Genomic DNA, 12,747 nt, shown 5'->3' on the forward strand with positions numbered 1-12,747 from the left:
TATTTGTATTATATACCTTTCAAATTTTTATTTTGTCAAAAATAATTACTCATAATTGGAGTCCATGAAGGTATTAAGATGACATGATCTTGGCTGAAATGGCTGATTAGTGTGAACACATCAGTAGCCCCCTTAAACCATCCATCACCTTGCGCTTCTGTTGGGCATAGCTTGTGCTATATTGGCCAGCGGCTCTGCGCGCTTCCTCTTCATGCTCTTGAATTTGCTGTTGTAAGAGAATGAGCTCACCAAGCAGACCCTGCCATGAGTTTACAATGAGGAGAAGAGGAAAATTGGGGAGGAGAACAATGTTAAACCAAAGGGCACAAGCAAGGAACAGATTAAGTTAGGGAAGAAGGGATAGCTTACAACAAAAATGGAAACGCATTTATGTACCTTTAGAAAGCCACCATATAATAGGGCTCTGTACCACGTTTCCATTTTTCCCCTCAGTAAAATTAGATGTCTCAGAAATATAAAACAGCAGAGTTTAAAAAGTGAAAAGAAAACGCAATGTGGTTGTCGGCTGAACAAAGTGAGCCAGATGTATAATATTAATATACAGTAAAACCTAGACTAACTGGAATGCTCAAGGAAAGTGGCATTGCAGTTAACAACTGATTACCTCAACCCTTAGTTTTGAATTGCCAATATGAACTAGTGTATGCTCCTGACTTGAAACATAAGGGGGAAAAAATCTTTTAATTGTCAACCATAATTCTCATAAAACTGAATGGAGAATACATCATAGTTTAATTATTAAATTATTATTATGTATTTGTTCTTTGATATCTGATGTCTTCAATTAAAGACCATAGCCCCTCAAAACCATTAATTTGAGTTTCCAAGCATCAAGTTAATCAAGGTTTTACATTAATTCATATACTCTACATGCCTATACATACAAGCTTATCTGACTAAAATTTAGTTTCTTTTTTTTTTTTTTTGCAAATTAAGAAATAATGTTTGAGGCACTGTTTTAACTTTATACAACATAAAATAAGTAGTCTGACTGAATTTTCACTTTTTATGAGCTGTTTTGACATTCAGTAAAAATAGCCTCTAAGAATATAAGAATATATCAATTACTAGAGCAAAAGCACTATAAAAGAACATAGTTAGGATCTGGAAATAATACAGTTATTATGAAAATTTAAAACGAAACAAAACCTAGTTTGGACCTGTGTACAATACAATCAACATTTATATGTTTATAATTCATTCCACTTAAAAATCATGACATGCTAACTAATGTAATTTTTATCACAATGTATTTACATGTGGCAGAATACCCAATACATGTCATTTTCTGTATAGTATTTTTAATTGCTGGCCTATTAGATAATAGCCCTCAAGAAATGACAACAGAGAAAAAGACAACAAAGAATTGAAAATGTCACAAGCCTAATATTTTCTCAATTAGACACCTCAGTGAATGAAGTCACTATTTAATCTGCACAGGAAGAGTGTTCTGGGAGAACAATGAACTCAATTTTTACCAAGTTATAAAAATAGAAAGAGCTAGGAAAACTAATACTCATTAAAATAACCTACATTGGGAGTTTCAAATAGCTTCAGAGCTTTTTAAAATAATTGCCCAAAATATTACATTTTATATAATACAACTAGGAAGTTTCTTGAAATACTGGTTAACATTACATTCAAATTTTAATTGGTAGACTCATCCAGGGGCTTAATAACTTACTTTATTAAGCCAAAGACTTCTATAAATAAAAGTTTTCCAGAAAAGAAGCAAATACAAATAGGATAGCTACTATTATAGTAAAGCATTTTAAATTAAGGGAAAGTATTAGCATATAATTTGGGGAATTTTTGTATGACTCTTAGTTTTAATACATTAGGCCATGCCAACAATAATGAAACTGGATGACTTACTATAAATCAAAGGATGAGACTAGTTGGTATTTCTGCATGACAAGTGAGAGAACATCAAAATGGCAACTAACACAACTGAACTGTCAACATCTGTTTCCAAATCCAATAGCAGAAAATATATTTATAAAAACCTGTGGCTACCTTTAAAGATATCTCTTTTAAGTTAATACTTTATGGTCATTGATATATCTATCAAAGAAAGACAATGCCAACTCACTACCCTCATCATTTACCTAATTATCTGTCATTTTTTCATTTTCTGTATCATTGCTTTTCATGAAGCAGAAGAAGAATAATCCAACTTATTTTTAGTCATTTACTATAACCACTTCTAATCATCCGAGTGTTTAGATGTCTCAAAGTAATACCCTTTTAAAGGTTTCCTGTGCTGGCTTATGGGCTTTAATTAACATACCACCAGTACTCTCTAAGATGTCAAAGTAGTGAGCAAATATTCCACATTTCTTAACTATGCTTGCTGGTCTATCAGGTACAAGATTCTTTTTTACTTACAGCTTAAACATCCTTCCCTAATCCATTGCTTCTATCTACATACAAATTATATGGCTAATACTTAATATCTATTACATTATAAGAAAACACCCTCTTTCTAGTAACATTTCACTTTCCTTCCAAGTCTGTTACTGAAGCACTGTTATGTGAAGATAGCTGAAATTAACTGTTACCTCCTAAAAAAAGTAGGAAGAAAACAAGAATTAGACACAGAGAAAACTATTCACACTATATTACATGACTAAAGGAGGTTACCTCTATCCAAATTTGGACATCAAATCTCACCCTAAATACTGAGTGATGGGCTACAGGCTATACAGCTTCTGAGCTAAGGCCATGTGGAATAAGGAAGGGAAAGAAATGTGTGTAACTGCTATGCAAGACACATTCCTTAAACAGAAAAAATATAATAAATATCTTCCCAAGCTCAGATAGTTTTCTCTCAAGAAACAGCATGTAATTATGTTAAAATCATATACATTAAATATAAAACATAGTAACTGTAAATAATGATAAACAGTAAAAATAAACAACGAACAACTACAGATGATACACTCTCTCAAGAGTTATTACCAATTTGACACTGCAGCTCTTACAGTCTCATAGTTCACATACAGTATTGTCAGACTTTTAAAAAATTATAACATCAGGTCAAGAAAATCAGTGATAACTCCAAAAACCAAAATATCAACTGAATACGCTGTGAAAATCTAAAAGTTAATGAGTTTGATAGGAAAGATTTTAAGACACTTTAAAATTATTTGTCATTTATATGTGAACATATTTAAGACACTATATTTTTAACAGTATTTTAAACATTTATAGCAGAGCTGGACCCTTATCCCGTTCGTATATTTATCTAGCACCTAGAATAACATCTGACACTTTAGGTATGTGTTACAGCTGATACCTAAATTAGGGCTGAACACACGTTTGCTCCTTGAATGAGTCAAATTATGACCTACTTTTACCTAATAATGCACACAAAGTTTCCAGTATAAAATCCAAATTGGGTTTCTGAACAAATGTGTATTCTGTAAATAAGCTACATATCAGCCCGATGATCTATTTTCCCAGTTTTCACAGTCCTCAGAACAGACTCCACAGAAATTACGGGGAGGAAATTAATCAAATAATGTTAATAGGCAATTAACTAATGGAATAATTCAAACTGTAAGGTAATAATGATCATGGTCATCAACATCACCTTAATACCAATATTTATTTTTATTATGTGCAGATTTTGTGCTAAAGGGCTACAAAACTCTCAAAACAATCCTATCCAGTAGGGTTCCCCCTTCTACAAAAGAGGAAATCAGCAACTCAAAGAGTTTGATCTTTTTCAAGATCACATAGCTCAGAAAGCAGGAAGGACAGGATCTGAATGCAGACAGTGTGACTACAGTTTACACCTGATACCATCCTGTTGACACGATGGTCTAGCTATTTCCAAAGTGGCTTTGATCCCATCAGGTTCAATCCACATTTAAAAAAAGAAAATGGTAACAGTACAACACATCAGAAGGCATATTTGAACTACTAAGAAGATGGGCTGCCTGAATAGGCCACAGAGACCTTAAAGCCTGCAAACCTAAGATACCTGGCCCTTTAAAGAAAAGTGTGCCAACCCTGCTCTATTAGTTTTAAAAGTAACTTGGGTCCAGAAAAGAACTTTATGAAAGTGAAGACTTCTTTCCCCTTCCATTCAAAAATACTCCTAGGCATTAAACTACTTTTCGAAATTTGAATAATTCTATTTGATTAGTTAAAAATAACTATTTTCCTATTTTTTCCCCTCCCACTAATACATAACTCTGCTCAAGGTATTTATGGCCAACTGAAAAAGGTCAATTAATGGATAGCAGAAGGAAATACATCTTTCCATTTGGATCATCCACCTTGCTTCAGTTCAGAAATACCATTTCTTATTTTAATACTTGGACAATTTCTACAATGGATAATTTTAAGAGATGAACAAATCAGTCTATTACCGATAGTTACTATCAATATTACAACTTCTGCCAAATCCCTTTTGTTATAAATTGTCACCTAAAAACAGTATTATGTACACAGTATATACTTACTTAATGTTTCTTAAATGACATAAAAGCACAGTGTGCTTATGAAGCAATAAAACAAGATTGCCTGGTTTGCCATTCCACTTTTTTTCAGACACATCTTCCCGGCTTTTCTTCCTCTGACCCCTCTGCCTCCCAACTCCTACACTCTAGTGCACAAGTGGGTTGGCTTCCTGGCTAAGAGTCTAACCTAGTACAGTTGCTACTTAGCTGCTCAGGAAACAAGTTTACTGATCTGTGGCTACTTGATGATATTGGTTGTGAGAATTTCATTTTGCCCAGGTTACTACAGTATTTGTTGCATGAGGAGTCCTAGAAATGTAAATCCTACTTAAGCAACACTGCTTCATTACAGTTTAGAACACCAAGCACATGTACCACTGTCACATTCTTGTTCTCCTCGGTAGGTGCCCAATATCAAAGGCCAGGAGAAATTCACAGGTGATCAGATCAAAACACCTATTATATAAAATTTGGGGGCCTACCAGTTGGCATAAATGAAGTTCATTTACTTCAATTAGCCTCTCTTTTGCTGTGTCAATTTTGCTAAAAGCTCTGCTTTATCCTCAGTGTTCTGAGGACAGAGATTTTATGACAGAAATAGGCCGTTAAAGAATGTAAACCAAAGTAAATAGTGTTTCCTCTGGCATCTGTTTTCACTCTTTAGAGTATAATTAATGGAACTAAAATGGTTATGGAAGGCTTCACGAAGGGGACAACAGAGCCTAGGCTTTAAGGATGAGTAAAAATTAGAAGAGGGAAGACAGAGATTTCAGCTGGGAGGTACAAGAGAAATAAAGCCACAAAAAAAGGAATTAGCATAACATGTAAAAAAGAAGAACTTTAATTACTGTCTAATAATTATATTTAAAATAATAATTCCACCCTTCATGATTTGGACTTTTAAAAGGTCCTTCAAATATTTTCCATAAACTATAAATGTATTTGTAATCTTCAGAATGACCATGTTGCTTACTTCTGTGAAATGTTCATGAGCTATCAGAAACATGATAAAACAAAAGCACAAATATAATGTCTCATTTAATTTTCACTAGAACAGACAATCTTACCGAATCTAAAACAGAAGATTCACTAAGTGGTCCTGTCACCTGTCTATGTTACGATCAATATAAGGAAATCTACAGATTTACAAATTATTCATTAAAATAGGCTCACCACTTCAATTTTCAATTTGCCTTCAGGTAGTTCTGAAGGTCTCCAGGTCTCAAGGATATTATTCAGTTCACACGAAGGGCTCTAATATTTTTCTCCAGTGGACACAAATTTTAAAATTTCTGATTAACGAAAAACATTCCTTGAAAAGTGTTTTCAATATTTTTCCAGTTTTTAATTTACTGATAATACATACCAGAACTTCTGGTCAACATGATAGACATACCTACTGTCTACAAACTGAATGGATATAGATCCAGACAAAGTCAAAGAAACTGATATTTATGTTAGCTGGTGCAATATTATGCAGAAATACATGTCTTCTGCTTTTTTGGACTTTCTGAAGACCTCAATTACAACTTTTCCAGAGTGCCTAAAAGTCTAGTGACCCCAAACTGGGAGCCACAGGTAGTCAGGTCACAGTGTTATCCATTCTGTTGGACTCAACTCAAACAATCTGACATGTGTGTGCTCTCAATTCCATCACTCTCGCTTCAGTTGACTTCACAGGTCCTAACTTCTTCTACCTGCCCACACTCTCCACATGTGTTCTTCTATCAGAAAGGACAAATTTCCTTTTTTAGTTCTAGTTGTAGAAATGTTTTCAGTTTATTACTTAAAAAAGAAAAAAAAAGAAATCGGATTCACATTTACTTTTACATTTCTAGTATAAATCTGGCCAGAAATTTTGGTACAAACCAGACAACCATTAAGCTAATGCATGACTGCTTAGTGCATTCAAACTCTAAATACCACCTTCTATCTGGGACTCTCAGACAACATTCTGAACCATCAAAAAAGTATCAACTAATCTCTGGATGTCATCCTACCACCTGTGACTACTACTCAAATTTTCAAACTTAACATTTTAGAGTAATTTCAAAAAGGATTCTGCGAAGAAAGTCTCTCCTTCCATGCTCACATTCAGCCATTAATTTGTAGATAAGTCTACTAAAGTCAGTTTATTTGCATCTTGCCTGAGTGGTTCATCATCTTCAAGTATTACAGATAAAAGTCAAGCCTTGAAACACATAATGTTGCACATTAACAGGATTTAAAACCACTAGTTGAGGCTGGAAATACTTTTCTGTATAGTAAATTTTTATACTAGCATTGACTACAATTTAACTTAGCCTGTATTGAAAACAGCCTAATTAAAACTCTAGATTTAGTAATAATTGCTAGGTTTTTAATGGGCAACATAATCATCATAAAGCATGAAAAAGTTAAAAGGAAATAGTATATGAGAGTATTTACCTTCAAGTAAATTATGAAATAAAGCAATAAATTTGCTTTCATGTCTACTGTATAAAATAAAATCTGTGAATATAATTAAATTCCCAGTGATCCACTCTCTTCTATATTGCAGAGCTACTCATCATTTGTCAAGTATTCATTCAGCACTTTAGCAGGATTTTAAGGAAATTATGTGAGTTAGACCCTGAAACAGGTTTCTCATTCACCAAAGTGATCCTAGACCATACCAGAGAATACCAGAGGCAGACCTCGCCTACCTTATCTAGGCAAAAAGAAACCACACCGCTAATCCTATAAGAGAGCTTCCTTTCCCCCTTAGATTAGTGCCTCTCTACATATAAAATCTACCTGCACTAAGGGCCAAGTCTTTGGTTTGAAATACGCTGTGCATAATAGGCTAATTTCTATTAAAACTTTTCCCCCCAGTAGCATGAATAGTCAAGTGTTCCTTTGGTTAAAATGCCAATGGAAAAGGTATCAACTTAAAAGGCAAACACATGTACACACATACACACATACACACACATTTTAAAATAAGTTTTCTCCAAAAGAAAGATCTAGTTAAAAGGCAAGAGAAAAATCTTTTGAAATACTAGAATTTAAACTTGGAATATCATGTAAAAAGTTCAACGATAAAGGACAAAGAGAGAGATGGAAACCTATACATAGGAAGTATTGTCTTTCCACTTTCAAAATAAACATAAAATTATTTCCTTTCAATTTACAAAAACCATAATAACTTTCAATATAAAAGCTACATACTCCATACTTAATTTTTAAATGTTCATAGAACATGTTTTTCAAATATCTATTTACCTACATTTTTTTAAGAAAAACTTGCAAGGAATCAGTTAACTTACCAATTCCAGAAGATGAAAAAATGAAGACTAAGAAAATGTCAAGTTAACATATGAATATAAATAGAGCAATGAATGTGTTATTTTAATTAGCAATTCTCCTAAAACTTTCATATGGATTTTAACACAAGTATTGAAATTAACACACCCTAAATAACTCCAAACACAATTGCTATTAATGTCACAGAATCAATTTATCCCCTAATAACCCATTTCCTACTCCTTTAATATTTCCCTAAGCGTATGCCATGAAACATTAGTCCCTAAAATACATTTCACAAAAAAGGGTTCTGTTGCTAAATAAATCTGGAAAACTCTGTACACTTTGACTTCTCCTGGGATTTATAATACACATAAGTATGTGAGGTCTGAGAAATCCCAAGGAAAAGAAAAGCCTGCTTGTTTTATTTATATCAGCTTTCCCACACATATTTAACAACAAGACCCTTTGTTGAAGCCAATCCTTGAAACTAATATTTCACAACGTATTTGAAGGCAATGGGCTTCTCCAATTATATTTCCAGAACTGTCACACAATACCTTTCACTTTGTACCAAGATTAACAACACCTCTACTTAGATGCTTTTATATTTGCTCCTCAGATGTTACCATTTTCAAACCTTTCATGTAGGTGAAAACTTTTTTTAACTCTTTCAGACTACCTGTGTGAAGAATTCTCCCTTATACTTACCTTTCTATAATGCTTGTCACTTTCAGATCCATGATCTGTTGCTCTGAATGCTGTTTCTCCAGGTGAACCTTAAAGATAAATAAGCAGTCCTTTAAATTCTCCAGTGATATCAAGAGCCGAAATTCCAAATTACGTCTAATGTAAAGGCAAATGGACTTTTATAAAACCCACTTTTTTGAAAATTAAAAACTATTCTTATTTTAAGGAACACATTGATAACCTACGCAAAAAAACCTTTGTAAATATTATAGGACATGTTTAACCTATTTAAAAACAAATCACTGAAAATTACAATTAAAAAAGACAATTTCTGATGAAGACAATTTTCCAGGAGAGTACTTACAGTTTAGTCCTATATCACTGCCGTTACAGACCACATGTGGTAACAAAATAAATTTAAAATGTCAAAGGGTGACAGGACAGATGAGACAAACTAAAATTACTTTTCATTTCGATTATCAGAAATGATCAGATCAATTTCAAGAAAATATTTTGGTTAAACAAACTTTCTTTTTAATACTTTTAATCTTATAGAAACGTATTTAGGAATTTTAGTTTTACTGCAAGATAATTATTTTATTATTTTCACCTGTAAGATAAGGAATTTGCCCAATAGAGTTCTGGAGTTTTAAAATTCAGCATAAGCAGCATAAATTTGGTCTGCAATTTATTTGCAACTAGTTTATTAGAAGCATTTAAAAGGCATGTTAAGGTCAGCAAAAATGTCTGTTTACACACCTAACAAGAGAAGTAGGTCAGAAGCTCCTATGACTTCACTAACCAATTTGTGACCTGTGAAAAATCAGCAAAAGGGGAAATAGAAATGTAAAATTTGACAGGAATGAGCAAACAAATGTCTGAGATCTCAGAGTTATATCATGATAGGGTGTGAGTTGGGCAAATACACCAAGATCAACCTTAGTAAATTCTACTCATTACGGCCCATCATAATTAAATTTGTTTTAAAATCACCAAATCGGCTCTAACCAATTATGAAAAGCAAGCACATAGGAAGTCTAACCTACTTGTCAGGAACAAGAGATCGTTTTTTTCCCTCACTGACTAAAGCCAAGTATGTTTAACCTCTTACAAATTTTCATTTTGCTGCACTAACCAAAATTTAAAACCACTGAGCAACAAAACTTTGTGTATCTGTTTTTTCAAAAATTTGTTTTTAATTTGTACTAGATATTTTCATTTAAAAGATACGAATAAACAAATGAATACATCTTAGTATTTTTCCTCTGGGTCTTCTGACATTTTAAGTGAGATCAAACGGGTCCTTCCTTACCTGTGGTGAAAAAGTCCTTCAGTAAACTGAGGCTTTCAACAATTTTATCAAAGTCAGGTGCCAATTTTGCAAGGTCGTCTGAATTAGGAAGTGCTTTTCTAATTTTCTCTGGAGAACAAACAAAATTCTCAAAATAAGAATTTGACTATTAAAACACTGACAAAATAGAAATAATCATCATATATAAACTTAAAATATTTTTCTATTTTTCTCCCTATTACAACTATAATTGTATCTGAAACAATATGTCATTGTGATGATATTCCACAGGCCATGAAATGTTTTTAAAAAGAGTCACCAGATGTATGGCTTAGATGGAAACTTTTCATTTATAAGTTAAATGCCAGGAACTATATGCACTGTGTTAACAATGTTAATGCTGTATTGGAATCAGAAGTACTTTTAAGGAGAAAGTCACAGCAAAGAGGCCAAGAATCAAAGAAAATACAGAAAAACGCCTCTTGAAACACCTGCTCCAAACTCGAAGACAGTAATGAAATAAAAAATAGAATTCCATTACTTTTTTCCATCCTTTCACAGACCCTAAGAAAATTCACACTTGTTAACATTTGGAAATAACTGTCTAAGAACCCATGGCAAACTTCGGTTTTATTTTTGCTGGTTTTATTTATAAAATGGTCAAAGTATTCATTTTTGTTTACAAAAATTTTGACGCTCAATTTTGTCAAAGTTTGGTACAACGGTACAGTATCTTCTGAATTAGAATGCGCTTTTCTTAATTTTCTCTGCAGAGGACTAAAATACATAAATATTCTCAAAATAAGAGTATGTCAGATATTATTCTAAATGCTGTTACGGCACTCCCCTGTTTAATCCTCAAGGCAGCCCTACAGAACAGTTATCATCAAACCCACTTTACAGGTGAGGAACTGGGGCACTGAGGTTAAGTAGATGAGCCTGCACAACAGCAAAGAAGCAGGGAGTCAGGCTTGAGGCTGGCCAGTGCAGCTTCAGAACCCGACCCTCAGCCCCACACTGTGGTGCTGGCAAATGCATCAAGGTAAAAGCGCTCCTCACGAATATTAGAAAAACATGGAAAGAATGCTACAGATTCCTGCAGATCCCTCTGTCAGTGCAGCACGGTTTTATCTTTAAGAGCTGTAAGTGCATGTAGAGAGTAATTCCACCCCCACATGCACCTAAGAAATTAAACAAACTCTAAAAAAAAAAAGACTGAGGAAAGTAATTCCATTAAAAGAAAATTTTGTTTAAATCATCATAACATACTGGCAATCAGAACTATCAGATATACTTTTTTCTCATCTACCTATTATAGAAAAAGGTGAACAGTACCTGACTATGGCAAGAAATTATTACGGACTCTAGCGGGCTTTGAGGGACTTGGCTACAAAAAGTAGAAGTCACCAAGGTATCCAATAAAAAGTAACTAGTGAGGTGGGTTATGGTGCATCTGCTCTGGGTGAGAATACAGAACACTGAAAGTGATGTCCAGAGAGGCTGCTTTGACTAACAAATGTGTTGGGCAGGAAAAGAAGCCAAAGTGTATACTGTTGCCATATAACTTTTAAAAAGGAAACTAAAATAATAACTACATACACAGACTAGGTTCAATTAAAAGAAAATGTCCATGAGGATAGTAGTAGCTATGTGAAAGTGATGGACGAAGGGGTTATTTTTTTTCTACCAGTTTTTTCTTTGATATTCTATTACTTTTATCATTAAAATAAAACTGCTACACAGTGAACTCATGAGTGAAGAAACTATCTCAATACCACTATTTCTCTTTCCCGAAGATATGACCAAAAAAACGTATTTTAACGTTGATGATACAAACCTAAATCAATATACTCATCAATCTCCCACACAATGTCAGGCACAATCCATTTATAGTCACTGAGGTCAGGTATCATATCTTTCCACTGATCAAAAGTCTAAAAGAAAAGAAAATATGCCAATCGAATGTTCTGAATGTCATACAAAAAATAAAGAAAAACCACCTTAATTTATCTAATTAAAACATGCTTATCTACAAAGAGTGATACATTATGGTCAAAATTTTTAGAAACAAAATAGCCTCAGCTCCTTTGAAAACAAATTAGTAGGCAAGCGTATAGAACATGTAAGCGTCCTTTTACTAAATATGGAAAATGTAAAAATTGAAAATATATTCTTACTTCAAATAGGCTTCATGATTTAGCTAAACAATACTGTGGAACAGAAGAAACACAAACCAGGGGTCAGGACACCTTGCCTCTGCTCCCAAAGCTGCCCCAAAGTGGTTGTGTTAGCATGACACCTACTTTCCTGTCTGTGCTACTAAGTGGCAAGCTGAAAATCAAAGCCAGGTGACCTCACCCCACCCTAGTGCTCCTTCCACTAGGCCATTCTCACCTACTGTAATTATAACCAAGATTCAAAGAGTTTTTCCTATTTGCAACGTTAATTTAGCACGTGGTAGAGATACACCATAAATTTTTAAATATTCTACTTCACTAAAGAAAAACGATTTGTGTTATAAGACCTTCAAATAATTGTGCTAAAATAACTGGAAAAGCAGTGGAAAGTTCTACTCACTTTTTTGGCTGTATAGCCACCGCCAACAGCAGATCCTAGTATGAGATATCGAAGTTTTAAGAGTCTTGCAGCTAATCTCGCTGGCCAAAAATTCCTGCGAGGCTGGTACCCATATTTAATTGGAGAAAGCTTCAATTTACGTAACGGAAGGTTAGCTAAAGAGGAGAACTGATGAAATGATGTCCGGAATTGGGATCTTTGAAGCTTTAAGGTAGGATGATGTGAATGATAAACACTTCGTGAAACCAGATGCAGTTTTTGTAGTGGTAAGCTTCCTTTGATTCCAGAGCTACGTTTCACTAAGGATTGGCAGACCTCACTGAAAAGAAAACCAAAATGGGACAAAGATCAGACCGGGTAACAATGAGAAGGAAACGACATAAAAAGAGCAGTATGCACAAGAGAAAATGCACATGGGTGCATGTGACCAAGCAC

At 33.9% G+C, this 12,747-nt stretch overlaps 1 protein-coding gene across 4 annotated transcripts in view; it reads right to left on the reverse strand.

Moving 5' to 3' along the window:
* Positions 1–12,747, reverse strand: part of OPA1 (OPA1 mitochondrial dynamin like GTPase) — an 84,712-nt gene that overhangs the window by 65,635 nt on the left and 6,330 nt on the right. The window contains exons 2-7 of one of the 4 annotated variants that reach the window (XM_042903633.1): positions 12,313–12,631; positions 11,573–11,669; positions 9,757–9,864; positions 9,204–9,257; positions 8,466–8,533; positions 149–259 (exon numbers count right to left, since the gene is read on the reverse strand). In XM_042903633.1, the coding sequence (XP_042759567.1) occupies positions 149–259; positions 8,466–8,533; positions 9,204–9,257; positions 9,757–9,864; positions 11,573–11,669; positions 12,313–12,631 (757 nt within the window). The remainder of the gene's footprint in view (positions 1–148; positions 260–8,465; positions 8,534–9,203; positions 9,258–9,756; positions 9,865–11,572; positions 11,670–12,312; positions 12,632–12,747) is intronic. The other 3 variants (XM_042903634.1, XM_042903635.1, XM_042903636.1) reach the window with 3 other exon arrangements.

This window comes from Panthera leo, chromosome C2 (genome assembly GCF_018350215.1).
Source record: "Panthera leo isolate Ple1 chromosome C2, P.leo_Ple1_pat1.1, whole genome shotgun sequence".
NCBI classification, from domain to species: Eukaryota; Metazoa; Chordata; class Mammalia; order Carnivora; family Felidae; genus Panthera; species Panthera leo.